At 65.4% G+C, this 27,470-nt stretch overlaps 1 protein-coding gene across 14 annotated transcripts; it reads left to right on the top strand.

The window, feature by feature from the left end:
• The first annotated feature begins 759 nt into the window (after positions 1–759).
• Positions 760–26,487, top strand: ELN (elastin). Of its 14 annotated transcripts, none has more exons than XM_032130142.1 (40): positions 760–943; positions 6,837–6,890; positions 7,347–7,373; positions 7,557–7,589; positions 9,002–9,046; positions 9,586–9,678; positions 10,033–10,089; positions 10,193–10,258; positions 10,341–10,388; positions 11,373–11,444; positions 11,670–11,696; positions 11,904–11,975; positions 14,604–14,630; positions 15,046–15,111; positions 15,383–15,427; positions 15,634–15,714; positions 15,805–15,864; positions 16,550–16,654; positions 16,738–16,779; positions 17,346–17,483; positions 17,567–17,608; positions 18,889–19,026; positions 19,110–19,151; positions 21,104–21,241; positions 21,325–21,366; positions 21,604–21,702; positions 21,784–21,840; positions 21,977–22,114; positions 22,199–22,246; positions 22,970–23,071; positions 23,272–23,325; positions 23,495–23,617; positions 23,802–23,849; positions 24,225–24,266; positions 24,483–24,506; positions 24,955–24,981; positions 25,394–25,435; positions 25,598–25,624; positions 25,719–25,769; positions 25,911–26,487. In XM_032130142.1, the coding sequence occupies exons 1-40, from the start codon at positions 865–867 to the stop codon at positions 25,955–25,957; spliced, it is 2,568 nt and encodes an 855-aa protein (XP_031986033.1). In that variant the 5' UTR covers positions 760–864; the 3' UTR covers positions 25,958–26,487. The 14 variants fall into 14 exon arrangements, with proteins under 14 accessions (XP_031986033.1, XP_031986045.1, XP_031986035.1 ...); XM_032130141.1 differs by having other exon boundaries at positions 761–943; positions 24,483–24,521; XM_032130154.1 differs by lacking the exon at positions 16,738–16,779 and having other exon boundaries at positions 16,550–16,576; positions 17,406–17,483; positions 24,483–24,521.
• Positions 26,488–27,470: the final 983 nt, after the last annotated feature.

The raw sequence follows: 27,470 nt of genomic DNA, 5'->3' as shown, positions 1-27,470 counted from the left end.
CACCCGATCTGGGCTCTGGGGGTCGCGGGGGCCGCGTGTCCATCACCAGCCCCGGCCAGGCCGGGCGCTGCGTGTCCCCAGGACACCCCTGGCCGGGAGGGACCCCCGGGGCCGGCAGCACATTTTCCTGCAAAATGCGCGGTTTTCCCGTCCTGCCGGCGGCTGCACACCCCGCGCCCGCCACCTCCCGGCCGACACCGGCACCGGCACCGGGACCCGGCACTGGCACCGGGCACGGTACCGGGCACCGGGCCGGTTCCTTCCCTCGCGCCCCGCGGCTGGAGCGGCACCCCTGAATTCCCGCCTGCGCCCCTGGACACCCCCATCCCCTCACCCCGCCGGTCCCCACCTTCCCCCCAATCCCCTTTCGGGCCGATGCCACCTGGGATGCGAAAGCCCCCCTGTGTCTCCCGCGATGCGAGACCACTCAGGTGCCAGCCGCGATGCGACACACATCCGTCACCCTAAATTCCCGTGGCCCCCAGGCCGGTGGGCGCAGCCCCCCTGTCCTCCCCCACCGCCTGCCTTGGCAGCTCCCCCCTCTTCCAGCTTTTTTGGCAGAGACGCGCCGGCTTGGAGAGAGCAGCGAGGAATCAAAAAAAAAAAAAAAAAAAAAAAGGAAAAAAAAAAGGGGGAAAGGAAAAAACCCTCCCCGAGCAGCCAGCCCAATCGGCGGGAGAGGCTCGTGTGTGTTTGGCCTTTCCTCATGACGTAGTGTCCTGTGCCTCTCTCCCCCCTCTCCCTCTCCTTTTCCCCTCCCTCCTCACCCCCCTCCCCTTCCCCTCGCATCCTTGGAAGCAACAATTAAGCAGCTCTGGGATAAAACACACAGCCCGCGGGAGCACGGGGGCATTGCTTCAAGAGATGGCAAGGCAGGCAGCTGCACCCCTCCTCCCCGGAGTCCTCCTCCTCCTCTCCATCCTCCCGGCTACTCAGCAAGGAGGTAAGGAACGAAAGGCTCCTTCCCGTGCCCGCGGCCGGCGCCTCGCTCCGGTCCTGCGGGGACCCTCCGCGGGCACCGGGGCTGCGACACCCCCCACCCTCCGGGCAGTCCCTCGCCTGCCCCGGCTGCGCAGCCCCGAGCAGGGACAGCCACCCACGCTGCCCTGCCTTGGGGACATCCCCGAGGGCGGCTGGGCAGCCCCCGGGTGCCACCTCCGCCCAGGGCTCTTTGCTCCCCACACCGACGCGTGGCTTTGTGCCATGGCCGGGTGGGACGGGATGTCACCGAGGGTGGTGACGCGGGGCAGTCGGTAACGGCACCGCTGCACCAAGCACTTGTCGGAGGGAGGCTGCCAGGGGTTGTGTCCTGGTGACAGGCTTGGGGACAGCAGAGACTTGGGAATGAGAGACTTGGAGGCACGAAAGGCTCAGGAACACGCAGGCAGGACACCAGGCGTGGCCACCAAACTCCCATGGGACTTAAAAGTGCGAGGGGCCGGGGGAGGTGGCAGCTGTCACCCCGCGGTGCGGTGGCAGCGGGAGCCCAGGGCGCCGGGTGGGTGGGAGCGTCCCGCAGCCGCCGTGTGCGAGCTGCTGCTCAGTGTGTGGCCGTGACAGCCCCGGGGCTGCTGCAGCTGCAGAGCGGCTCGACCCACCCGAACCGCAGGCTGGGGGTGCCGGGGGCCCTCACACCCCCCTCACTGTGCTTGTGCCACCAGCGTCGGGTCCCTGTCCCGGCGCGGTCCCACGGCTGTGTGACAACCCAGCCCACGCACACGCAGGTGCGGCACACGCGGCCGGGGCGGGGAGGTGACAGCCAGCGCAGGGTGCGTGTCCCAGCGGTGTGACACAGCCCGGCCAGCGCAGGGTCTGTGTCCCAGCCGTGTGACACAGCCCGGCCAGCGCAGGGTGCGTGTCCCAGCCGTGTGACACAGCCCGGCCAGCGCAGGGTGCGTGTCCCAGCCGTGTGGCACAGCCCGGCCAGCGCAGCCGGTGCCTGCCCGGTGCCCAGCCGCTGCCTCGGGTCAGACCGGGAGCTCCCACAGAGGCGGGGAGAGCAGCTGAACACAGATTCCGAGCCCACTGCAGTGGCCAGACTGGGCAGAGGGCTGTGAGGAGGCGACAGCACCACAAGGGAGGGGACAGTCACCTCCGGAGAGCTGAGTGGTTGTGCCACGGAGAGCGTGTGATGGGCAGAGCCACCATCGGCCACGGGGTCAGTGCCGGGGCTGTCGTGAGGGGCTTGTTGGACACGGAGGATTGAGGACCAGAGGAGGAGAGGGTGCAGGATTCTGTGGGCAGCGCCGGGGCTGGGTGGGCACCAGGGCAGCCCCAGGCTGGACCACCTGTCACCAAGGGCAGAGCCCTCAGCAGCTCCATCTGCCCGTGCCCTGCAGCTCCCGGGACCCCGAGCGCGGGCTGGCTGCGCAGGCAGCGGGACCTCAGAGCCGGGAGCTGCCTGAGAGCCGAGCTGCTGTCGGTGCCTGATCCTGCTCGGGGTGCTGGATGGGATGTGCCCCACTCCAGGCCCCGGCTCAGTCCCCAGGGGTGTTTGCTGCTTTGGGAGCCAGCTCACCGAGGAGGTGACCTGACCCTGGGGATGGTCCCGGTGCTGGGGCTCTCCCAGGGAGCACTGGGCAGTGTCTCAGCCCTGCCCTGGCACACCAGCCCTTGGGGACAGAGCTGGCACAGAGGCACGGTGGCATGGTGAGGGGGATCCCAGGGTGCTGGGGAGGCACCTGGAGAGGGGCAGGCCAGTGAACTCCAGCACTGACTGCCAGTGCAGCTCCAAATCAGCCTGGTGGGAGAAGGAACCCTGAGACATCCCAGGGTTGAAGGGTTCGTACCCAGACTGTCACCTCAGAGCAGTGCCAAGGGACTGAGCTGGCAGCACTCAGGAAACCCCGGCAGCAGGTCAGGATCAGCCCCTGGGGATCTGCCCCTGGGGAGCAGAGCCGTGCTGGCACTGTGGGGCCCTGCACAGCCGGACACAGGTCACTGCAGGGGGAAGGGGCCGTGATTCCCCAAAGGTGCCAGGTGCAGCCTGTCCCAGCATCGGGAGCAGGGCATCCATCCCTCAGTGCTTCCATCCATCCCTCAGTGCCTCCTGCGTGGAGCACAGGGGATCCCCTGGCAGTGACACCCCCAGGAGGGACAAGAGGGACCCCAGGGAGGTCCCAGCCCTGCAGGCTCTGGGCCCAGGGGGAGCAGCTTGGTGGGTGCAGAGCGGCAGGCACTGGGTGTGCTGGCACCCAGCCTGGGGCTGTGGGGACCCTCCGAGGACAACCAGAATGCCCAGGGTGAGGCTGGGATGGCATCTCCCCTTCCCAGCTGGACCCCGGCCTGCTGGGGCTGCTCCCTCCCCTCACTACTGGCAGGGTGCAGCTCGGCCGCCAGCACTCGGAGATGAAAGCTGGAGCTTCAGGGGGGCTGGAGAGGAGCCAGGCCCCGGCAGCAGCCCCCCCTCCCCCCGAGCTGCTACCAGCGAGCCCGGCCCGGGATGCAGCATGGCTTCAAAGTCGCTTGGAGACTGAATGTTTCCATAACTTTCTCCCAAGAAAAAGAAAACAGCGGAATGAGGGAAGAGGGGAGTGGTGGCGGTTTTGCGCTGAGGCTCCTCCGGGAGCGGGTGCCTGTGGGCGCAGGGAGGGGTGAGGTACGAGGGTGTCCTGTGGTGGATTCTCCAGCATGGTCTCAAAACCTATGGAACAGAGAAATGCTCTGCATTTCTGGCTCGTGGAGGGAGCTGCAAGCAGCGATGCAGATAGAAACAGTGAGGCCGATCCAAACGGGATCGGAAGCAGTGCTGGCAGCAGAACAGCACGGATATCCACACCTGTGGATGGAGCTGGGGGGGGAAAACATCCCATTCCCGTAAACAAGGAGGCTCCACACCAGATCCTGAGCACCTCCACGGCTCACACCCTGACACAGCTGGGGCTGCATGAGTGGGTGCGAATTCTCCTGCCCCTGGACTGAGAAGCCATCCCCGGGGTGGGATGCAGGCTCACAGCCAGCCCAGTGCAGGAGACAGGCTGGGAGCCCAGGAAAATCCCCTTCCCAGGGTCCTGGCAGGCTCAGAGCGGAGGCAGCACAGAGCTCCTTCCGTGCTGGGAAGCCGCTGACTCAGTCTCCCCTTCCCTGATGTGCTAAGGGAATGGGTGGAGAGGACAAATGGGAGCACGTGGACCCCAAACTGGGCTGGGGGCTGCTGCCCCTGAGGCTGGGCAAGGACAGAGATGGCCGGAGAGCGATGGCCAGAGCCCAGTGTGGTCACGGTGTCACCAGTGCGTGGGTTGTCACCAACAGCTGTGCTCGGTGGTGCTGCCAGGGGGAGGGACTGGAGACGCTGGGGGGATTTGGAGAGACCCCCCCCCCCCAGCAGTGCCTGCACCAGGGAACAGCCCCGAGCTGGGCTCTGGGGGAGCAGCTTGTGAAGGAGCTCCCAGGGCAGTGCAGATCCGGCCATGCCTGGCAGCAGAGCTGGTCAGGGAGAGCTCCTGAGGGAAAGGTTTGTGCCCCCAAGGCCGCTTGGCACCACCATCCAGTCACCCATCCCACTGCCTCCGGGCCGTCCCATCTCCTGCCAGGCCTTGCTGACTGCCCCACACCTCCTGATCTGGGCAGATGGACCAGCACATCCTCTGCAATCCTCCCAAAAAGTGTCCAGGCACAGGGCCCTCTCTGGGATGGTGCCTGGGGGATGCCTGGGGACGGGGCAGTGACAGTGTCACCACAGTGGGACCCTCCTGCCAGGACCCCCAGTGCCCCAGGAGGGTGATGATGATGAGGATGATGAAGGGCTGAGTTCAGCAGCTGTGGCTGTGGGCAGGTGACACCCGGACATTCCCAGGGTCCCCACAATGCAGGGGTGCTGTGAGAAATCCTTGTCCCAGCATCCTCAGGAGCCTCCATCAGGCAGCGCTGGTGACAGAGGGTAGGGGAGGTCAGCCTGTCCCCCACTGTCACCCCAGCACCAGGGACCTTGCCTGGTTTTGAGGGGCTGAGGCTGTGGAGCACGATGGGGGCTGAGTGTCCCGTCCTGGGTGGGGACAGTCCCTGGCCATGCCCGGCACTGGCTCCCAGCGGCAGCGGGGCCGGGAGGGAGAGCTGGCGGTGTGCGGACGCTCGGAGCTTGTTCGGAAACAAGGAGGGAGTTGTGTTCACCCAGGCTGGGGGGGCGGGGTGGGCGGGGAGTGTGCCGGGAAAAGGAGCCGTTCTGTCACCCCCGGCCGGGAAAAGGAGCTGCTCCGGAACCCCCGGGCCGGGCCGGGCCGGGCCGGGCCGGAGGCTGAGCACGCGTCCCCTCCTGGCCAAGGGACACCGCGGGACGGGATGCTGGGGGGCAGTGCCTGGGCCCCGCTCTCTGGGGCTGTGTGAGGGTCCTGGCACGGGTCCTCCCCATCCCCCCATCCCCGGGGATGTCCTGTCCTGCCACCGACTGTCCCAACATCTGCTGTGCCCGCGCAGCCCGACAGCCCTGCCGCACACGGTTGTGCCCTGGCACCCCAGTGCACCCCGCGGGGAGCCCGGGCATCTCTGCAGGTGCCCAGGGTGCAAGGGACACGTGAGCAGGGCCCAGGGGACACCCTCATCCCTGCCACTGGTGGGGCACAGCAGGGCTTTGGGGCACGGCAAGAGGGAATCCCCGGAGTTTGCCCCCCCCGTGATGGAGATGTGCGGCACAATGTGTCCTCGCCGTGGTGTGCCAGCCCTGCCACCTGCCAGCCGTGCCACCTGCCTGTCCCCCCGGGAGCTGGCACCCCCCTGCCCAGCCCCTGGGCACTGCCCGGCCCGTGGTGGTGCTGCCACGGCTGTGCCACTGCATGCACCCACCTCCCGGTGTGCTGGGGTGGCCACTGCAGGTGCTCAGGTCCCAGCCATGCCCCCACAGGGTCCGCCCGTGCCCGTCCCCCCCGAAGTCCCTCCCCGGTGGCGGTACAGGCAGCAGGGCTGGCTGCAGGTCCCACAGGGACTGTGGCCACGGCAGCCCCCCACGCCCTCCTGGCAGCTCCCCTGTCCGGCTCTGTCCTGCAAACCCCACCACAGTCCCTCTCCCGGTGCCAGGAGTGGAGTTTCCCTCTGCACTGCGGTCCCCTTGTGTCCCCAACCCACCTGCAAGCCCCCAGCGCACCCATGGCCCTGGTGGAGCTGGGGGCCAGCCGGGGGTGGCAGCCTGGTGGCCTGCAGCAGACACCCCCCTGCCAGCCACAAACCACCAGTCCAAACCAGCCACCAGTCCAAACCAGCCACAAAACCTTGCTGTGGCCTGTAAGCATGAGCTGAGATACCCTGGGAAGTGCTGGGACCGCAGTGTCACACGGACAGGCAGAGGGACCAGGGAGCTTCCATGGGTCTCAGCAGTGTCCCCCCAGTCTGTCACCCCAGTCCCACCGGCCTGAGCTGGCTCTTCACTGGCACCTCAGCGGGCAGGAGACATCCACAGATCCTTGGGGCAGCCCCAGAGGGGGCTCAGGCTTGGCTGGGACCAGCAGGGGCTGTGGGGATGGACTGGGACAGCCCCATGAGCGTGGCCGTGCCCGGACCCAGCCGCAGAGCCACGTGAAGCTGGAGGCGATGGAGGCAGCCCTGGCTGGGCTGTGGGACAGGAGCAGAGCTGGACAGCAGCCGGCCCCACGTCCCTCCTTCCCACGGAGGGCCAGGTCCTGCTGACACCTCCACCGAGGTGCCACCCCTAGGTCCGAGCTGGGGCACCTCCAAGCCCTGTCACCACTGTCACCCCCGGGAAACAGGGCTGCAAGGAAAGGCAGGGGCCTGCCCTCGAGCTCCGCATCCCAACCCATGCGCAGGGAGCAGCAGGGGAACCAGGAGGGGCCCCCCACCCCCTGCCTCGGACCACTGGGGGGATTTTAACAAGGGTCTCTCTCTTGCAGGGGTCCCTGGTGCTATCCCGGGAGGGGGAGTCCCAGGAGGAGGCTTTTTCCCAGGTAAGGGGGCCCAGGCACCACTGGGAGGGGGCATCACCCTGTTTGCAAGGACGGGCAGGTGCCTGGGGGGGTCCCTGAATGCCTTCGAGACACCATGGAAGGCTGGGGACCTGCCAGCCGGGATCAGGTGACATGGGGACACCCTGCCTGGCTGCTCAGCATGGACTCAGCATCAGCCCCGTGGCGTGGGGACAGGACTGGGTGGCAGTGCCAGGCTTACCCTGGGGGCCCCCAGCCCAGGGCTGGCACCTACACCCTGCCCAGCCCTGGCCACAGGAGGTGCTCAGAGGTCACAGCCTGTCCCCAGAGCTTCAGCCAAAACCCTGGGGACACCCAGGAGGGATGGCCGGTCCCCTTACACCGTGTGACTGTCTCCACCTCCCCAGGGAGCCCCGGGAGCCTGGGTGGGTGCTGGGTGCTCCCAGGGCGGTGCTCAGACTGTGCCGTTGCTCGCAGGTGCTGGACTTGGAGGTTTGGGAGCAGGTGAGTGCTGGGACCCCTGCCAGGCTGGGCTGGGCTGGGGAGAGGGGCAGGACGCCCAGCAGAGCTGCCTTGTGCTGGGCAGGGGCTCTGCCACGAGGCTGGCCCCGTCCCACACGTGTCCCCGTGCCCGGGGATGCTCGGAGGGAGGATGGCCCTGACCCCTCTCCGCTCGCTCTCCCCTAGGACTCGGGGCTGCAGGAAAACCTCCCAAACCAGGTAAGAAGCCTTTCCCTGGCTCTCACCAGCTCCAGGCACGCCAGCAGCCGGGATATTTCCCAACCACTGCTGCCCTCATGTTGCTCCCGCGCTGGGGGGACCCCGCTGGCCAAGGCACAGCCCGCCCTGCCCTGCCACACTAATCCTGGCACGGCCTCCAGGAGCCTCCCTGCCCACCCCGCTTCGGCGCTGCCCTCTGCCCCAGCCCCCAAACCAGCCTCTGGGGGTGCTTGCTGCCTGCAAACCGCGCCAGAGCTCCGGCAGGAGATGCGAAGCCGGGAGCCAGCGTCCCGGTGGGCAGCCGGCAGCGCCCGCGCCTGCCTGCCAGAGGGGCCAAGCAGCTTCTGCAGAGGCTCCTGCAGCTCACGCTGGGCTTTGCCCCGCCTAGGAACGCTGGGGACAGGGGACATCACCAGGAGAAAGGGGAGATGCTGGCAGGGGGATGTGCAGCAGGAGAAGGCAGAGCTGGAGGGCACCGAGCCTGGGGCAGCAGGGACCGAATGTGCAACATCTGGGCCAAGGGAGATCATGGAATTGTAGAATGGCCTGAGTTGGAAGGGACATTAAAGCTCGTCCAGTGCCACCCCTGCCATGACAGGGACACTTTCCACTGTCCCTGGGCGTTCCAAGCCCCGTCCAGCCTGGCCTTGGGCACTGCCAGGAATCCAGAGGCAGCCACAGCTGCTCTGGGCACCCTGTGCCAGGGCCTCACCACCCTCTGAGCAGAGAATTTCCTCCTAGCATTGAGCCTAAATCTCTCCTCTTTCGGTTCAAACCACTCCCCTTGTCCTGGCACTCTCTGGCCGGTGCCTGTTGATCCCCATGCAAAGATGCTGCTTCAGGCAGACCCTGGGGTCCCCTCTGTGCCCTCCCTGGGGTCCCCACTGTGCCCAGGGCAGGGGCACCCCACGCCCCCGGCCCCCGAGCAGGCCAGGCTGCGCAGTGGGAGCTGCAGCCCGAGGCGGGGGCCGGCAGCCTCCGTTTGCTCAGATTTCAGCTCGTGGAAAGAAAAACAAGGCCCTTTATTTCGGCGTAATTAAAACCAAACGCGGGGCGGCCGCGAGGGCCCAGCCAGAGCGGTGTCCGCGCCCGGAGCCAGCGGCACTGGAATTTGCGCCTGGAGGGAGCGAGGGCTGATGAGCCCCAGATGTTGGAAGGCAGTGCTGGCCGGAGACCCAGGGACTCATTCCTCAGCCATAAACATTTTGGTTCCGTCCCCCTGTGGCCCGGCAGGGCGGGGGGCGGCTGAGGCAGAAGGGACAGGATGGAGGACCCGAGTGCTGGCGAGGACATTTGTCACCCGTCCCTGTGCCCGTCCCGGGGCTGTTCTCCCGTCCCCACGGTGCCACAGGCACTCCTCTCTGCTCCTCCGGGCCTGGCCGCCCCCCACCTCACCCCGCTTCTCTTTCTAGGGGTCGGAGGACTTGGGGGACTCGGCCCCCTTGGCCTGCAGCCAGGTGAGCACTGACCACTGTCCACCCCCATTCCAGGCCATCCCCGGGGCGATATCCCCAGAGACCCACCTTGGGGACAGCACGTCCCTTGTCCCCATCTCCACAGCTCTCCAGAGCGTGCTGGGTGGGTCCCGTCTGGGCTGGGTGCCCTTCCCAGACCCGAGGGACTGCGGCCGCCCAGCAGGCAGCCCTGAGGTCCCCGACACGATGGCCTCAACCACAGTGGGGTGACCCCGCAGGAGAGGAGGCACCTGGGGTCCCCGCAGGGCCGGCAGCAGAGGGACAGTGCCTGCAGGTGGTCAGCCAGGGGCTCCAGGGCTGTCAGGTGTTGTGTGTGCCGGGTGGGGTGTGGATGGGAGCAGGGATTTGGGGGGATGCAGGACAGGGCAGTGCCTGCTAACGCCGCCTCGCCCAGCCTAACGCCAGCCCTGGCACCGCCACGCAGCCCCGCAGCTCACCAGCCCCTGTGCCCACCCGGAGGGCAGGACACCCTCTTGGCAGCTGTGTTTCAGGAATGCTGATGCTGGTTGTTGTCCCCACAGGTGCTGCGGGTCTGTTCCCCGGAGCTGCCTTCCCCGGGGGGGTGTTCCCGGGAGCCGCCTCGGCCGCGGCGCTCAAGGCTGCTGCCAAAGCTGGTGAGTGCTGGGGGGGCCCGGGCAGCCCCCAGGGACCCCTGGTGTCCCCTGGGGGTCTGGGGCAGGACAGGTTTCCCCCGGAGCCGGGGGCTGCAGGCAGGAGCCGATGCTCTCACTGGGCTGCCCAGTGACTCGGAGGGACCCGGGCACGGGGGAATTGGCCAGACCTGAGCCCCCAGGAGCAGAGACCGCAGAGCTGCCTGGTCCCTGTGCCCAGTATGGGAACCCACCCCTGGGACTGCCTCAGGGTGTCCCCTCCGCCCCCAAGGGCCATCCTGAGCTTGTCCCGTTCCGGCCTGCCCTAGCCCAGCGGCGGCGCCTCCCCTGGTACACCCCTCTTCCCAATGCCCCCAGGTGCTGGCATTGGAGGCGTGGGTGGAATTGGTCCTGGTGGCCTCGGGGTCTCCACAGGTAGGAAACACCCCTCGCTCCCGGCATAGCCGAGCCTGGGGCAGAGCTGTCCCCGGGGTGGGCAGGAGCCGGGCCCGGGCTCAGGGGTCTCTGCTGCCCGCAGGTGCCGTGGTACCGGGCGCGGTGCAGCCCGGCCTTGGCGCGGCAGGGAAACCCCCTAAGATACCAGGTAGGTGACGGCCCCGGAGCCGGGGCCGGGGCGGGGAGCGACTCCACCCGGCTCCTCATCCCTGAATTTCTTTTGCCTGCAGGTGCTGGGATTCCCGGAGCTTTCCCGGGCGGCGTGCTCCCCGGCGCAGGTGAGCTGGGGGTCCCCACCCCACCATCAGCACCCCAACCTCCAAGGGTATCCCCACCCTGCCAGCAGCACCCCAACTCCGAGGGGATCCCATCCAGTGCCGGCAACACCTCAACCTCCAAAGGGGTCCCCAACCCCGCCAGCAGCAGCCCAGCCTCCCAAGCGGTCCCCGCTCAGTGCCAGCACTCCCTGTGGGCCGAGCACCCTGCCCTGCCTCCCGCTGCTCCCCGCAGCTTCCAAACCCCTTGGCTGAGGTCACAGTGACATTTCCACCGTGCCAAAGGCATGGGGGGACCCCGGCACCTCTGTCCCATGCCAAGCTTGGCGGGAGCAGGCGGCACCAGCACTCGGAGAGGAGCTGGCACAGCCACCAGGGCTGGCGGCGTGGGAAGGAGGGGGAGGAGGTGGCAGGAGAGAGGAATTCCTCAGTGCAAAGTAATTTGGGGGAGGAAAACTTGTGAAAACAAGATGTTTCGACACTGTCCGAAGTGTGTTGCTGGTCAGGAATGTCTTTTCCATGTCTGAAAACGCTCGAGTTATAATGAAAGACATTTGTAAGAGGGGGAAAAAGAACCCCAAACCAAAAGGAAACTCGAAACCCAAAAATCCAACCCAAACGACTGCAAGGCCAAAGCACTGTCTGCTTCCCCTGGAGGGCTGGAGAGCCCCTGCTGGCCCCAGGCCACCGAGCATCACCAGGGCAGAGAGCACTGCCCAGGCCTGGCTGGGGCTTTGCTGTCACTGCTGGGACCCCTCTGGAGTGCCATGTTCCCTGCAGGCTCCCAGTCTGTTCCACAGGTGGCTCCAGGCTGGGAGCAAACCCCTCCCGGCAGCTGGAGGCGCAGCCAGGCTGGCACAGGGCGGTCCCAGCCAGCCCCCGAGGATGAGGGTGCCCTGGGTGACAAGAGAGGGGTGGCAGGGGTTTGGGATCTGGGTACCAGTAACGTCACGAGGCCCCAGCTCATCCCTCTGGTCTCTGCTCCAGGTGTTCGCTTCCCCGGCGTGGGAGTGCTGCCCGGAGTCCCCACTGGAGCTGGAGTCAAGCCAAAAGGCCCAGGTAGGTCCCCTCAACCCCCTTGGAACGCTGGGGTGGGTTCAGGGCTGGCTCCAGCTCGGCCCCCAGCCCATCCTTCAGGATCACAGCCCTACAGGGCACTTGGCAGTGAAGCCAACTTGCAGCTGAATCAACCTGTTAATTCAGTTCACCTGAATTAACTCAGGTTAATTTGGGCCTCCAGGAGCAGCCCAGGGCTCACACAGGTGTCTCTGTGTTTCTTTTTAGGAGCTGGAGCCTTTGGAGGAATCCCTGGTGAGTGTCCCGTCTCTCTTGCCTGTCCTTCTCTTCCTTCCCAAGCCTGTTCCTCACAGCTATGGTCTCCCCACACCAGAAGATGCCTCAGGGCTTCTCAAGCCCCCCACTCTCCTCTCCCGGGGTGCCCTGGGGCACTCCCCTCCCTCCAGGACTGGTGGCAGCCGTGGCGCGGGCTCCAGGTGAGAGTCTGCTGTTGGTTTGCAGGACTGGGAGGTTTTGGAGGTCAGCAGCCTGGTGTCCCTCTGGGGTATCCCATCAAAGCTCCTAAGCTCCCAGGTAAGCTCCACGGTGGCTTCACTGCGGGGGAAGGATCCCAGCAGTGCCAGGACAAGGACCCGCCGTTCCCCAGGGCTGAGGCACGGTGCCCACAGGTCCCCCGGACCTGGCAGTGCCCGTGCTGGCCCTGGGACAGCAGGACAGAGCCAGGGGCTCTGCTGTGCCCTGCCTGTGGCAGCCCCGAGGGCAGCTGCCACAGTGATGCCCGTGGTCTTGCCCCAGCTCATGTGGCCAGTGCTGTGCCTCTCCAGCTGTTGTAAGGTAGGAAGGGTCACGTTCTGGGGATGTGCTCTGGGCCAGACCACCCTGGGATGGCCCCGCCAGCTCCTGCTGGCACAAGGCACAGCCCTCGCAGGGACAGTCTGGTTTCTGTGGCTCCTAGGGTTGTGCTGGGCATTCACTGGGGCCAGGTGTCCTGGCTCAAGGAGCTGTAGCCGAGGCCACCTAGGGGCTCCAGGCAGGTCTCCCTCCCCACTGCCCACGTGGACAAGGCTCAGCCCCTGCCCAGGGCAGCCTGGGGGAGCTCAGACCCCCTTTCCCAGCCCAGGCTGCTCTGGACACCTTCCCCTCCCAGCCCTGTGCCAGGTGCCAGCTCTGCCTGTCGCCGGGTAGCCATGCCCATGGAGGGACAGTGGCAGGCTCTGTGCCCTCCAGGGGCTGTGCTGCCACCTTACTGCTCCCCAGCGCATCCCAAGGAGGAGGGCAGCCACATCCGGGCAGGCCCCCATGCCTGAGGTGCTGAGGAGTGCACTGGAGACCCACGGGCATTTCCCCTGCACCCAAACAGGCGCTGGAGGCAGGAGAGCCTTGGCGAGGGGAGCCCACCCCGAGCAGCACATCCCAGCCCGGCTCCAGCTGCAGCAGCTCTGCTGGCTTCCCCCCAGCTGGGCCCGTGGCCACAAACACCGGCAGGGATCCCTGGCCGCTCCTGTTTCCTCCACTGGAGCAGAGTTACGATCCTTAAGGAGACTCGGCCCCGCCACCGGCTGATCCCGTCTGGGTCCTGGCCCCAAGACAGGGACCAGGACAGGGGGGTGTCCCCAGCTGGGGTTCACCTGGCACCCAGACCTTCCTGGGGTGCTGGGGGATGCCAGTTTGTCACCTCTGAGGGCTTGGGGCTGGCAGTGCAGGGACAGGCCGTGCTGGCTGGGGAGGCTCTTGTCTCAATGCTGCAGGTGGATCTGGGGCCCCACACGTGGGGTGTCCCCTGCACTGTCCCCACTGCAGTAGGTCCAGGTTGAGAGGGGATGAGGGGACAGTGGCACAAATAACATTTTCAGTGGAAAGTCATCTCTTTAGATGATTTGGTGCTGTGCTCTCCCTGCTCAGGAGGTGGCCCTGGGGTCACCCACCGTGCTGGAGGCTCAGTCTGAAGCTGTGGCTGAGGTCAGGGTCCTGTTGATGCTGTAGGGATGGGGACCACTCCCCAGTGTCCAGCTGTGCTCGGGTGACATCCATCTGTGCAGAGCCCTCCCAGTGTGTGCATCGGTCCAAGCTCCCTGGCAGTGCTGGTGACATCCCCATGGGCACAGCCCCATGGGCACAGCCCCAGGGCAGGGACTGCCTTTCCACCCAGCTGGGGCTACTGGGGACCTGGACTTGGACCCAGTAAAACCCTGGGAGAACCAAGGCTTGGACTCCTGGCCCTTGGAGTCACCTCCATGTGTGCTACCCCTTTGCCAGCTTTGGAGTGAGCAGAGTGCTGATAAGGTGCCCCAGGTTGAGCAAGGGTGGCCCTTGGGGTGCGGGACACCTGGCACAGGTCACTGTGAGCCTCTCCCTGCCAGCACTGCCATGCTGGTGTGGGACACCACAGGATAGCCCGGCAGGATGGAGGGAAATCTGGTCCCCACATGCTGGCTGCTGGGAGGGGACGGTGTCCAGTGCTCGAGGAGATGCTGCTGCCATGAGTAATTCCATCCTGGCTGCAGGCAGCCACATCCCTGCCCACGCTGGAGACACCCCCACCCTGCGTGCAGCTCGAGGTGTCCCCAGCAGGAATGTGGCAGCCCGTGGCCTCGGGCTGCTGCCAGCAGTGATGGGAGCTGTGAGCTGCTGGCTGCCGAGCCCACGGTCCCCCCTGGGTCAGGGGCATCCCTGCGCCATTCTGAGTGCTGGGATCCGGCTCTTTCGCAGGGAGACATTTCCCTGGCCGAGCTGTTCCAGCTCATAATCCCTCCCCATCCCTTCGCACCAACCTCCTAACGAGGTCACGTTTCAGCCGAGGCTCCCAAGCCCTGATTCCAATTAAAACCTTTGCTTTGGAGCTGGCCGGGGCGCAGCCAGCTGGGTACAGCTCTCGCCGCGGGGCTCCCGCGGGACCACTCGCTGGAGCGGGGTCATGGGAGGCTCCTGCAGAACCAGCTTCAGGCGCCACAGCCCTCGGCCAGGGCTCAGAGCAGGCGGCTCTTTCAGTCCCTGCTTCCAAGGTGAGGGAGAACAGCATCTCCTGGCCCAGCTCCACTGCAGGGGTTTGTATCCCGGAGGATTCACCGTCACCATGGACGGAGCCCCCGGGGCTGGTGCCACGCAGCCCCAGCAGAGCGGGCCCACGCCGTGAGGCAGAGGGGACAGGGCCAGCAGCAGCCGGGTGCTAACCCCCCCTCTCTCCTCTCCTCTTGTCCCCAGGTGGCTATGGACTGCCCTACACCAATGGTAAGCTGCCCCGTGGTGAGTCCTTGTGTCCTCCTCACTCCTGTGGCTCCCCTGGCTGCCACCACGGCCGTGTGGCCACCGACCCTCCGGTGGTGTGAGGGACATCCTGCTCCCAGGGCGAGGTGGTCCCTTGGGGACCTCGTGCCTTGCCCATGGTGGCCGTGGACCAGCCTGGGAGCAACTCAACTCTCCCGGCATCCCTGGGAGCTGTTAATCCATAGGACACGTCCTGAGCCACTCCAGCTCCAGACAGGGATGTTTGAACTGGGATCTCAAGTGGGGAGGAGCTGGCTTTGGCATCCCCCGCAGCCTCTGGCGCCAGGGGGAGGAGATCCAAGGGAGCTGCTCCGTCTGTCTCGCTGTCCTTCCCCTGGCCGGTGCCTGACCCGGCTCTGCCGCTGTGTTGTGATTGCAGGCCTCAGGCCCGGCGGGATAGGAGCCGGCATCCTGGCAGGAAAGGCAGGATACCCCACCGGGACAGGTTCGTTCCGACCCCGCAGCCCCGGGGTGGGGCCTGGCACGGGCACGGCAGGGGACCGCGCACTGTCACCTCGCTGGCCCCTGGATGCGGGCTGGGCGCTGCCCGGCTGTCCGGGCACCGAAGGGACAGCCTGCAGGGGAGCGGCACCTCCCACAGGAGAGGGGGACAGATGCTGGCACGGGTGCCCGGTCCCCAGGGTCCCTGTGGGTGGGGGGGCTGAGGTGGGAAGGTCTCGGGACCTCGGTGGCCCAGTGCCCGTGTCCCTCCGCAGGGGTCGGAGCACAGGCGGCGGCAGCGAAGGCAGCAGCGAAACTCGGTGAGTCGCCCTTTATGGCACAAACACCGCCCATCTCCCCGGCAGGAGGGAGATCCCTCCCCTCCCTCCCTCCCTCCCTCCCTCCCTCCCTCCCTCCCTCCCTCCCTCCCTCCCTCCCTCCCTCCTTCCGTCCCTCCAGCCCCGGGAATGCCGGCTGTGTCCCCGTGGCCCCGCACCCTGGGCTGACCTGCTCTCCCCTGCGGCAGGAGCCGGTGTCGTGCCCGGCGTCGGCGGCATCCCGGGAGTCGCACCCGGTGTCGGCGTCGGCGGTGTCCCCGGAGTTGGAGGTGAGGCGATGAGAGGGCGATGCCCTGGGGCTCAGGGAGGCTCTCCTGCCCTTATTCCACGTCCCTGACTCTCTCCCGCTATCCCGGCAGTTGGAGTACCGGCAGCGGCGGCAGCAGCGGCGAAGGCAGCGGCAAAAGCAGGAGCTTTTGGTGAGTTCCTGCTGTCTCGGACAGAGCTCGGGACGGGGAGGAGCCGTGCATCGATGCCAGGGGCTGTGCCAGGGCCCTAGCAGCCCCTATCCCATCCTCTGGGGTGCTCTCCCAGCCCCTGTCCCGGCTCCAGCAGCTTTTCCAGCAGCGATGGAGGGCTGACGGGCCCCTCGGGATGCAGCAGCCTGGCATGGGGCACAGCATGCCCATCGCACCTGGTTTCTCCGTCAGATGTGGGGTTGCTGTGCCAGGTGCCAGCGGCGTGCCTGGGACGTGGCATCTGTGCTGAGCTGTCCTTCCCCAACGCAGGGATGCTCCGGGGGATGCACATCTCGCTGCTCCCCTCCTTGGCTGTTCTGTGGGAGAAGAGTGAGCAGGAAACCGCTCATTGGAGCAGTCAGGGGAAACGTGCCAGCCCTGGGGCAGCTGGGATGTACAGCCACAGCCTCGGGGACCTCGGGAGTCCCCAGGATCCAGGGCGGCCAAACCCCTGATGAGTGTAGGGAGATGGGAAGCAAAATCACGGGTGCATCCCGCGTTGACTGCGGAGCTGCTTTAAGACGTGGGAGGAGCCCACCACAAAGGCGGTGCCCAAGAGCCTCCTGTGGCCCTGGGACAGACCTTGTCCCCCCCGGTGGCAGAGTGGGCTGTTTGTAGGGGGTCTGATTGCTCTGCTTCCCTCCAGGTCCAGGGGCAGTGCCCGGAGTCGGAGGCGTCCCTGGCTTGGTACCCGGTGTTGGAGGCGTCCCCGGGGTGGTGCCCGGCGTCGCAGGTGTCCCCGGGGTGGCAGGTGACTGTTCCAGGAGCCCTGTCCCCATGGCCCGGCTCTGCGGGGCCGTGGTGGCTGAGGGTCCCTGTCTCCCTTGTCCCCAGGGGTGCCGTCGGCGGCAGCAGCAGCAAAGGCAGCTAAGTACGGTACGTGCTGCGCGGGGCCCCAGCCCCGGGACCCCCCGCCCGCCCTGCCCACGCTGACACACGGGGGTGCCCAGGCACGGGGTGTCCCCTGGGATCGGGGAACGGGGAATGCTCAGCCCAGCTCCCGGCTGCTCCCACCTGGGCCTGGCTCCATCCCCAGGGCAGGACCTTCTCCCTCTGCAGGCTTCCTCCAGGCTGCTCTGTGGAAGTGAACAACGAGCCCCAGCTCATGGCTTTGGATTTAACTGAATTCTTGGATTTTGTGCAAAATCCATTTTTCAGCAGCTGATCTGGTGCCTGAGGGCTCGGTGCTGCTGCCATTAGGGCAGAGATTCCTGGCAGTGGGGCCCCTACCCAGGGTCACCACCATCCAAACACTTGGTGGGGTTCAGAAACAAATCCAGCTGGGCCTAGCAATTCCTGCCCTGCCCTGCTGGGGTCTCTCGGGGATGAGGCCGTGGATGCTCCGCTCTCCAGGGCACAATGACGAGACAGAGCCACGGCAGCTGCCACCTTTGAGCTCTTGCTGCTGTCAGCTCTGACTTGTCCCCTCTTGTTCCCGGCAGGCGCCGGCGTTCCCGGTGTCGGTGTGGGCGGCGTTCCCGGCCTGGTGCCCGGTGTTGGAGGCGTCCCTGGCTTGGTACCCGGTGTTGGAGGCGTCCCCGGGGTGGTGCCCGGCGTCGCAGGTGTCCCCGGGGTGGCAGGTGACTGTTCCAGGAGCCCTGTCCCCATGGCCCGGCTCTGCGGGGCCGTGGTGGCTGAGGGTCCCTGTCTCCCTTGTCCCCAGGGGTGCCGTCGGCGGCAGCAGCAGCAAAGGCAGCTAAGTACGGTACGTGCTGCGCGGGGCCCCAGCCCCGGGACCCCCGCCCGCCCTGCCCACGCTGACACACGGGGGTGCCCAGGCACGGGGTGTCCCCTGGGATCGGGGAACGGGGAATGCTCAGCCCAGCTCCCGGCTGCTCCCACCTGGGCCTGGCTCCATCCCCAGGGCAGGACCTTCTCCCTCTGCAGGCTTCCTCCAGGCTGCTCTGTGGAAGTGAACAATGAGCCCCAGCTCATGGCTTTAGATTTAACTGAATTCTTGGATTTTGTGCAAAATCCATTTTCCAGCAGCTGATCTGGTGCCCGAGGGCTCGGTGCTGCTGCCATTAGGGCAGAGGTTCCTGGCAGTGGGGCCCCTGCCCAGGGCACTGCCCTCCAAGATATGTTGGGGATGGTGGGATGGTGGGATCCATCAGGTATAACCACCCCCAAGGAGCTCCAGTGGAGATGAGGGCCATGGCCAAGCAGCAGGGCAGTCTGGAGCTTGGGCACAGGGAGGAGGCAGAACTGGCCCTGAGGTTCCACACAGCATTAGGACTCCAGGTTCTTCTCCAATAGGCAGAGCCGGGAGTTCCCTGGCCAGGTCCCACGACTGTTTCCTTCCTTGATGCTGTGGAGGTCTGGGAATCTCCACAAGGAGCATCTCTATGAGGAGTCCCATGGTCAAAGGCAGCTCTCCTTTGAGGGTTAAAGCACTGATGCCCCTCTCTTCTGTACTTGGTACAAAGCATCCCTCCACAGGCCCATGGCAGGATGGCATCCAGGGATTCAGGAAGGACCCGGCAGTGGGTGCTCTGTGCTGTGGTGCCCCAGCTGAGCAGGGTCCCATGAGGCCAAAGCCCTGTGGCCCTGAGCCCTTGCAGGAGTGACCTGATGCTCGTCCCTGTAGCACTAAGGGGTGCCAGCAGGTCCAGGCTGTCACTGCCCTGGGCAGCTCTCCAGTCTGAGCAGTGCCCGGGCTCCCAGCCCTCCCAGCACCTACTGGGGAGACCCAGCCACTTCTGCTCCGTGGCCTGTCTGGCTGCAAGGCTTGATGTCCCTGTGACAAGGAGCATCTTGGGTCCCTGTGAGGATGAGGGTCCTTGTGGTGCCTGTGCTGGTGACTTCCTGGCAACCTCTGGCAGAGTCACGGGGCCCATCCCTGCCCTGCCCCGCTGGGGTCTCTCGGGGATGAGGCCGTGGATGCTCCGCTCTCCAGGGCACAATGACGAGACAGAGCCACGGCAGCTGCCACCTTTGAGCTCTTGCTGCTGTCAGCTCTGACTTGTCCCCTCTTGTTCCCGGCAGGCGCCGGCGTTCCCGGTGTCGGTGTGGGCGGCGTTCCCGGCCTGGTGCCCGGAGTCGGAGGCGTCCCTGGCTTGGTACCCGGTGTTGGAGGCGTCCCCGGGGTGGTGCCCGGTGTCGCAGGTGTCCCCGGGGTGGCAGGTGACTGTTCCAGGAGCCCTGTCCCCATGGCCCGGCTCTGCGGGGCCGTGGTGGCTGAGGGTCCCTGTCTCCCTTGTCCCCAGGGGTGCCGTCGGCGGCAGCAGCAGCAAAGGCAGCTAAGTACGGTACGTGCTGCGCAGGGCCCCAGCCCCGGGACCCCCGCCCGCCCTGCCCACGCTGACACACGGGGGTGCCCAGGCACGGGGTGTCCCCTGGGATCGGGGAACGGGGAATGCTCAGCCCAGCTCCCGGCTGCTCCCACCTGGGCCTGGCTCCATCCCCAGGGCAGGACCTTCTCCCTCTGCAGGCTTCCTCCAGGCTGCTCTGTGGAAGTGAACAACGAGCCCCAGCTCATGGCTTTGGATTTAACTGAATTCTTGGATTTTGTGCAAAATCCATTTTCCAGCAGCTGATCTGTTGCAGGATCTGGTGCCCGAGGGCTCGGTGCTGCTGCCATTAGGGCAGAGATTCCTGGCAGTGGGGCCCCTGCCCAGGGTACTGCCCTCTGAGATATGTTGGGGATGGTGGGATCCATCAGGTATAACCACCCCCAAGGAGCTCCAGTGGAGATGAGGGCCATGGCCAAGCAGCAGGGCAGTCTGGAGCTTGGGCACAGGGAGGAGGCAGAACTGGCCCTGACAGTCCATGAGGGACTCAGTTCCAGGTGCTGCTTCAATAGGCAGAGCCAGCAGCTGGCACCTGGCCAGGTCTCACGACCTTCTCCTCCATCACCACAGCTGAGCCCTGGGAGTCCCATGGTCAAAGGCAGCTCTCCTTTGAGGGTTAAAGCACTGATGCCCCTCTCTTCTGTACTTGGTACAAAGCATCCCTCCACAGGCCCATGGCAGGATGGCATCCAGGGATTCAGGAAGGACCCGGCAGTGGGTGCTCTGTGCTGTGGTGCCCCAGCTGAGCAGGGTCCCATGAGGCCAAAGCCCTGTGGCCCTGAGCCCTTGCAGGAGTGACCTGATGCTCGTCCCTGTAGCACTAAGGGGTGCCAGCAGGTCCAGGCTGTCACTGCCCTGGGCAGCTCTCCAGTCTGAGCAGTGCCCGGGCTCCCAGCCCTCCCAGCACCTACTGGGGAGACCCAGCCACTTCTGCTCCGTGGCCTGTCTGGCTGCAAGGCTTGATGTCCCTGTGACAAGGAGTGTTGAGCTTCTGACGGGGCACCCTTCCTTCTTGGACCAGGGTGAAAGAGCAGAGGAGGCTGCTGTTCTCCTGAGTTCTTTATTTCATAGTCTCACAGCTTTCTTGAAGGTAGAGTTCCAAGGGGGTTACATGATAAAGGCAAGCAGCAACAGCAAACAGTAGGCAGAAAACAGCTGCTTCTTCTTCTATATGCTCTGTATGCTCCATATATTTTTTCTTACAGAAGTGTGGATTATATTTGCTAACTGACCAATAAGATTAACACATGATTCTGGTTTTTCTTTCCTTAACCTATTCCGGTCTAATTCTAACAATCGTAAGCCTTACACAAGTGTTACATAGGTGTTACACAGATTTGCATGTACAGTTTCTATCAGCTCTTACTGTTTATGTGAACACTCCATCTAAAAAATGTGAACAGTATAATTCTATCTATATTTTGTCTGAAGTAAAGAATTCTGTGAAAAGGTTACACTGCTGCAGCAAGAACTGTGTTTAAGGTCTCTACTACAGCTTTTCAATGTTTAAGGCACTTAGCATATATTTCTACTAAAAGTTAAAAAAATCTGTATTTCTATTTCACTTTGGTGTGGCTTCATGTATCTCAGCTTGTCCAAAGGTTTTAATTCAACTCTTGTGCTTTGGCTTCCCTCTGGGCCTGAGTCCAGAGGAGCTTTCACTCCAATAAAGGAGCATCTTGGGCCCCTGTGAGGATGAGGGTCCTTGTGGTGCCTGTGCTGGTGACTTCCTGGCAACCTCTGGCAGAGTCACGGGGCCCATCCCTGCCCTGCCCCGCTGGGGTCTCTCGGGGATGAGGCCGTGGATGCTCCGCTCTCCAGGGCACAATGACGAGACAGAGCCACGGCAGCTGCCACCTTTGAGCTCTTGCTGCTGTCAGCTCTGACTTGTCCCCTCTTGTTCCCGGCAGGCGCCGGCGTTCCCGGTGTCGGTGTGGGCGGCGTTCCCGGCCTGGTGCCCGGAGTCGGAGGCGTCCCTGGCTTGGTACCCGGTGTTGGAGGCGTCCCCGGGGTGGTGCCCGGCGTCGCAGGTGTCCCCGGGGTGGCAGGTGACTGTTCCAGGAGCCCTGTCCCCATGGCCCGGCTCTGCGGGGCTGTGGTGGCTGAGGGTCCCTGTCTCCCTTGTCCCCAGGGGTGCCGTCGGCAGCAGCAGCAGCAAAGGCAGCTAAGTACGGTACGTGCTGCGCGGGGCCCGGGGTCACTGCCCTCCAATAGCTGGCACGATCCTGAAATGCATCCCACTAGCAAGACACGAAAGTGATCCCTCTCCTGCCCTGCTGGGGTCTCTCCTGGATGAGGCCATGGATGGTCCATACTCTGGGCCACGATGATGAGAGCAGAGCCAGGAGAGGCCCAGCCTTTGAGCTGTTGCTGCAGTGAGATCTGACTTCTCCTGTCTCATTCCCTGCAGGAGCTGGTGTCCCAGGCGTCCCTGGTGTCCCAGGCGTCCCTGGTGTCCCAGGCGTCCCTGGTGTCCCAGGCGTCCCTGGTGCTGTGCCCGGTGTTGGAGGTGAGCAAACAGGCTGTCACCAGGCAGCGGGGGGACACTGACCTCAGCAGTGCCCTGACCGTGTCCCTTGTGTCCCCACAGTGGGTGGCCCGGCAGCAGCGGCCGCAGCCAAGGCTGCAGCGAAAGCAGCGGCGATCGGTGAGTCTCCACTGTCTCCACTGTCAGCACCGGCTGTGCCAGGGAGGGAGGAGGGGTCTTGGCACACGGGAGAGGTGGGGACACCCTGGTGCTGTGGAGTCTGCCCCCTCGGACACATCCCTGAACCCCTCTGCAGGAGCAGGACGCGTGCCCGGCGTTGGCGTGCCCGGCGTTGGCGTGCCCGGTGTTCCTGGAGTGGGTGTGCCCGGCGTTGGCGTGCCTGGTGTTCCTGGAGTGGGTGTGCCCGGTCTGGTGCCTGGCGTTGGCGTTCCAGGTGAGATGGTTCCCAAGGGACGCTCGGGTGTCCCCAGCGGTGCTGGCCGAACGCATTCCTGACCCTGTCACTCCCTGTCCCCAGGAGGTCCGGCAGCCGCTGCCAAAGCAGCCGCCAAAGCAGCCAAGTTCGGTAAGCTGGGATCCCTCCCAGGTTATCCTGCGTGTCCTGTCCCCTCATCCCCACCCTGGGCTGCTCTCCTGTCGGGGCTGAGGCCCAGCAGTGCCTGGGGTCCCTGGGGGTTGGGGTGAGGGATGAGCCCCCCCAAAGGGCTGAATGTGGGATGAGGTTCTGGCTGTGTCAGGGCTGCTCTCCAAAGAGCTGAGCCCCATGGAGGGTCCGAGTTCACCATCCAAACACCTTCTTGAACATCGGTCCATCCACACCCCCTTCTGCCCACCCAGCCACACCACCAGCCACCTCAGTGTCCATCTGTCCCCTTCTCTGTCCATCCATCTGTACCTCCTCCATTCATCCAATCACTCCACATCCATCCACATATCCATCCCTCCATCTATCCATCCACATATCCATCCATCCATTCAACCATTTATGCATCTCGTCATCTGTCCATTCTTCCATCCCACCATCCATTCAACCACTCCCCATTCACACACATGCCCGTGTGTCCATCTCACCATCCCACCATCCATGTGTCCATCTCAGCAGCCGTCCATTCATCCATCTCACCATCCATTCATCCATCCTACCATCATTTCAACCACTCCTCATCCAGCCACACATTCATCTCATAATCCACCCACCTACCCCCATCCTGCCACGGCTTCTCATCCAACCCCTTCTACCCTGTTTCTTCCCGAGCTGAAGCCCCAGTCCTCCTCTTTGTCCTTGCAGGAGCGGGTGGCTTGGTTCCTGGAGTAGGTGGCTTGGTTCCTGGAGTAGGTGGCTTGGTTCCTGGAGTAGGTGGCTTGGTTCCTGGTGTTGGAGGTGTCCCAGGTGAGGAGCAGGAAGGTAGGGGTGGGGGTAGCTTGCCTGGTGTGGGGGCAGTTCTGGGGCAGGACAGGCTTGAGGAGAACCTCAGCGGTGTCCCCTGGGGCGATGCAGACAAGGCCTGGGGGATGGGCTCTGCCCAGGTTTGCTGTGAGGCCTCTGCAGGGTCACTGACCGCCCCCGCCCCCCTTTCTCTCTCTGCCCAGGTGTTGGAGGTCCAGCAGCAGCAGCCAAAGCAGCAGCCAAGGCAGCCAAATTTGGTGAGTTGGTCTGGGGAGCCCCTCAGTCACACCCAGGGGGCATCACCCCACCAGCCCTGGTGTGGCACAGACCGGTCCAGGGCATGCTGGGGATGGGCACTCCAGGCCTGGCACATCATCCCACATGAGCAGGGGATCAGCCCATGATGCCTCACCCCTCTCTCTGCAGGTGCCGGGGTTGGAGGGGTGCCAGGTGTGGTGCCCGGCATCGGCGGAGTGCCCGGTGTTGGTGGCGTGCCCGGCTTGGTGCCAGGAGTGGGAGTTCCTGGAACTGGCATCCTCCCCGGGGCAGGTACGTGCTTTGTCCCACCCTGCTTGGGGACCTGCTTGGGGACAGTGGTGGCTGGGAATGTTAAAAGCCACCGAGGCACGTGCAGGGGTGGCAGGGAGGGATGCGGGTGGGACAGAGGGCGGTGGCGTGTGAGAGTGGTGCGGGGGTGACCGTCCTAACCGTGGTGTCCTCACTCGCTTTGCAGGCATCCCCCAAGTAGGGGTGCAGCCTGGTGCTAAGCCTCCCAAATTCGGTACGTGCCCCTGCCCCAGGGCCACCTCGGACTGTCCCTGGGCACCCTCCTCCTGTGGCCATCGGGGTGCTGACCTCTCTTCATATCCCCTGCGTGCCCACTGTGCCCTGATGGCCCAGGCGTGGGAAGTGGTGTGCTGTCACCCATGGGTGCAAAGTGCCACCTGTACCCCCTGCCCTGGATTCGCTGGGGACAGTTTTCTCCTGCATGTGTTGTGCAGGGGCTGAAGCCCCTCTGGGTGCTGGGAGGTGGGTGCTGGGGACTCCCAGCGTGGGTGCCAGGGCCACCCCAGCAGGCTGAGCACTGGCTGGGGGTGCTCCAAGCTGGGGGTGCCAGGCTGTGGGGGGACAGGTGTTAATGGTGTCTCTCTGGCAGGTGTTCCCGGGGTTGGAGTCCCAGGGGTTGGTGGCCTCCCAGGTAAGTGCTGGCAGCAGCTGAGCCCAGGCAGTGGGGATGTGAAGGCAGAGGGATGCTTTCCCAGAGGGATGGAGCTGCAGGGATGACTCTCAGAGGGATGCTGGAGAGAGCGGGGCTGCCAAGGAAGGCTGGGCATGCTGGGGACTGGGTGAGGAGCAGGTCAGACACTGCCCCACTGCCGTCCCTGCTGGTGCTCACCCACGCTCCTCCTTGTAGGTGGCCTCGGAGTCGGTGGCCTCGGAGTTGGTGGGCTCGGTGAGTGATGCTGGTCCCACAGTGGGGCTCCCCAGGGCTGGGCTGCAGGGAGCAGCAGCAGAGTGCTGGCAGAGCACTGAAAAGGAAAGGGAGTCTGTGGGTCACTTCTGTGCCCTCCTGGTCTCACAGTACAATCCCACCCCAGGCTGGCACCGTGCCTTGTGCCCCATCCTGTTTGCCACCTGCCCTGTTCCCAGGGTGTGATCCCAAGGGAATGTGGTTGCTGAGCAGGGACTGAAGGCCATAGCGCCAGCCTTGCCCGTGCCATGGCAACAGGGGATGACGCTGTACCATGTCCCCAACGTGTGGTGGTGCAGGTCCCTCCTGGGACCCTCTGGGTCCCTTCTCAAGGGTCTGGCTGTGGCCCTGGGGCAGCAAGTCCGGGCAGGGGCTGCACCAGTGCCCCTCTCTGACAAAGGACTCTTGTATCCAGGAGCTGCTGGGAAACCTCCCAAGCCAGGTAAGGGACAGCCAGAGGGGCTGGAGGAGTGACTCCAGCCCCCGTCCCCATCCACATTCCCGTGGCTGTGCTCACGCTCCCCACCCTCACTGGGGCTCTCCCACCTGCCGGTTTTGGTGCAGGGGGGCTGCAGCCAGGTGAGTGCTGCAGTTTGGGGCTAGCGTGGGAGTGTGTCCCCTGCCCTGCCACACTCGTCCCCGCTTGCTGTCCCCACACTGCTGCCATTCCCTGCTGGGCACGCGGCTGCCTGGGAGAGCACTGAGAAGCCAGAGGGGTGCCAGGGTGGGGATGGCGGCTTTTGCATCAGCTCCTGTCCCTGGAGTACGCGAGGGATCCGAGCCAGACTGTCCCCAGTCCACGTTAGGGTGGCACTGCTGTCACCGGCTGTCACTGGCTGTCGCTTTTTCCCCAGGGGTTGGAGTTCCCGGCTTCGGCGTGTCACCGATATTTCCAGGTACCACCCCCACCTCGGCACACACCGGGGGCCTGTGTCGGTGCCTGGCCGGCGGCTCACGGGGACACGGCCACGGGCCGGGGAGGGACCCCGGGGGCTGGGGGCGCGGGGCAGGGAAATGGGGGTGCCCCGTGGGTGCTGAGGGCTTCGCTCTCCTTTCAGGTGGGGTCGGCGGCCTGGGATTTGGTGGTGAGTATCCATCCCGCCCGCGGGGCGTTTTGTGGCGGGGGGGTGCGGATCCCCACGGGGGTCCCGCTCACGCCGCTCTGCCTTCCCCCCTTAGGGAAGCCCCCCAAGCCCTACGGAGGTGCGCTGGGTGCGCTGGGCTTTAGAGGTGAGCACGGTCCCCCCGCTCCCAGGGGCCGGTCCTGCGCCCGGCCCTTCTCCCGGTCCTGCGCCCGGCCCTTCTCCCGGCCCTGGGCGGGGTGCGGGCGCAGGGAGGGCTCACCCCGCATCTCCCCGCATCCCCCCGCAGGCGCGGGCTGCGCGGCAGGGAAGTACTGCGGGAGGAAGCGGAAGTAACGCTCGCCACCGATGACCTCATGAACTTTGGTGCTACTGCATGGTCCAGAATGTAAATCCGAAGCAAAGCTGAGACACCCCCTCCCCAAGCCCCGGACTCCCCCCCCCCCCCCCCATCCGTCCCGGGGCCGTGCCCGGCCCCTCGGTCCCAGCAGGGAGCGCGGAATAAACTGCGGGGAGCAGCCGTCCCCCTTGGTGCTATCGCTCTCTGCGGGATTTGGGGGGGCCTGGGCTGTCGCGCCCCTCCCCAGCCCCAGAGCTGACCCCCGGGGGGGGGCAGGATGAGGGGCACCCCACATTGGAGGGAGGGAGGGAGGGAAGGGGATCCCGGCGGCGGGGGCTGTGCGGGGAGGGATGGCCCCGTCAGCCTGGCCCCCACCCCGGGCCCCGCGTTTCCCCCGGTTTGGGGGGGGCCGCGGGCAGGAGGGGTTCGGTCCCTTCACGTTGCTCACTTTGCTATTACTGGGTGGGACGCCCTACACAGAGGGACTCGCTTCTGACAGACTAATAAAGGACAAGTTTTTAAAGGATTCTGGCTCCGTCCCGTGTCCCTTGTCCCTGTCCCCCTCCCCGTGGCGGTGGCAATGATGCCGGGGTTCACTCCCACCGCGGCTCTGTGCAAGCCCGGAAAGCTGCTGGGTCCTTGGCCCAGGGATGTCACTTGTCCCACTGCATCGTCACAGTCCAGAGACACACGGGAGGGGTGGGGGGACAGCCTGGGGCCCCAGGGGTTGCCCATGCCTGTTCCTGCAGTGACAACCCAGCGTCCCAGGGAGAGGTCTGTGCACTGGCCTGAGGTCTCGGGGGGCCATCTCTGCCCTGTCCTGGTGTGACAGCGTGGGGAGCCAGGAAAAGGTCTGTGCTCTGACTCACAGCGGGGGCCTGGGGTGCAGGAAAATGTCCATGCCTTGTGCCCCGGCAACAGCCTGAGGACCAGCGGGGCTGTGCCTGTCCTTGGTGACAGCCCAGGGCCTGACAGACACATCCATGTGCTGTCCCATGGTAACGGTATGGGGAATGAAGGGGACGTCCATACCCTATCCCACAGTTACAAGCCAGGGACACAGGATGCAGTCCATGCCCCTTGCCATGGTGGTGGCCAGGGGCTGCAGGGAGATGTCCATGCTCTATTCCATGATGACAACGTGGGGAATGAGAGGGACAACCGTGTGTCTCACAGTGACATCCCAGGGCAGATGGGGATACCTGTGTCCTGACCACAGTGACGGCCTGGGCCACGTGGGGGACACCCGTGCCCTGCCCATGGGGCTGGCCTGGCGTAGCTGGGGACACCACGCTGTGTGGGGACACCCGTGATGGTCAGAGGAGGGTGGGGACGGCTCCATCGCCCCGTGAGCTCCGCGTCCCGCCGTGAGCTCCGCGTCCCGCCGTGAGCTCCGCGTTCCCCCGTGAGCTCCGCGTCCCGCCGTGAGCTCCGCGTCCCGCCGTGAGCTCCGCGTCCCGCCGTGAGCTCCGCGTTCCCCCGTGAGCTCCGCGTCCCGCCGTGAGCTCC

The sequence above is a fragment of the Corvus moneduloides genome, chromosome 20, assembly GCF_009650955.1.
Source record: "Corvus moneduloides isolate bCorMon1 chromosome 20, bCorMon1.pri, whole genome shotgun sequence".
Classification (NCBI taxonomy): domain Eukaryota; kingdom Metazoa; phylum Chordata; class Aves; order Passeriformes; family Corvidae; genus Corvus; species Corvus moneduloides.
Note: the sequence above shows the minus strand (reverse complement) of the source record. Positions and strands in the feature narration are given on the sequence as shown.

Excerpts from the sequence above, each read along its gene's own strand:
- ELN (XM_032130141.1), top strand. The coding sequence starts at position 865 with ATGGCAAGGCAGGCAGCTGCACCCCTCCTCCCCGGAGTCCTCCTCCTC. Across the intron at positions 16,655-16,737 it reads AGGTGTCCCCGGGGTGGCAG|GGGTGCCGTCGGCGGCAGCA; the intron begins GTGACTGTTCCA and ends CCTTGTCCCCAG. Across the intron at positions 23,850-24,224 it reads TGCTAAGCCTCCCAAATTCG|GTGTTCCCGGGGTTGGAGTC; the intron begins GTACGTGCCCCT and ends TCTCTCTGGCAG.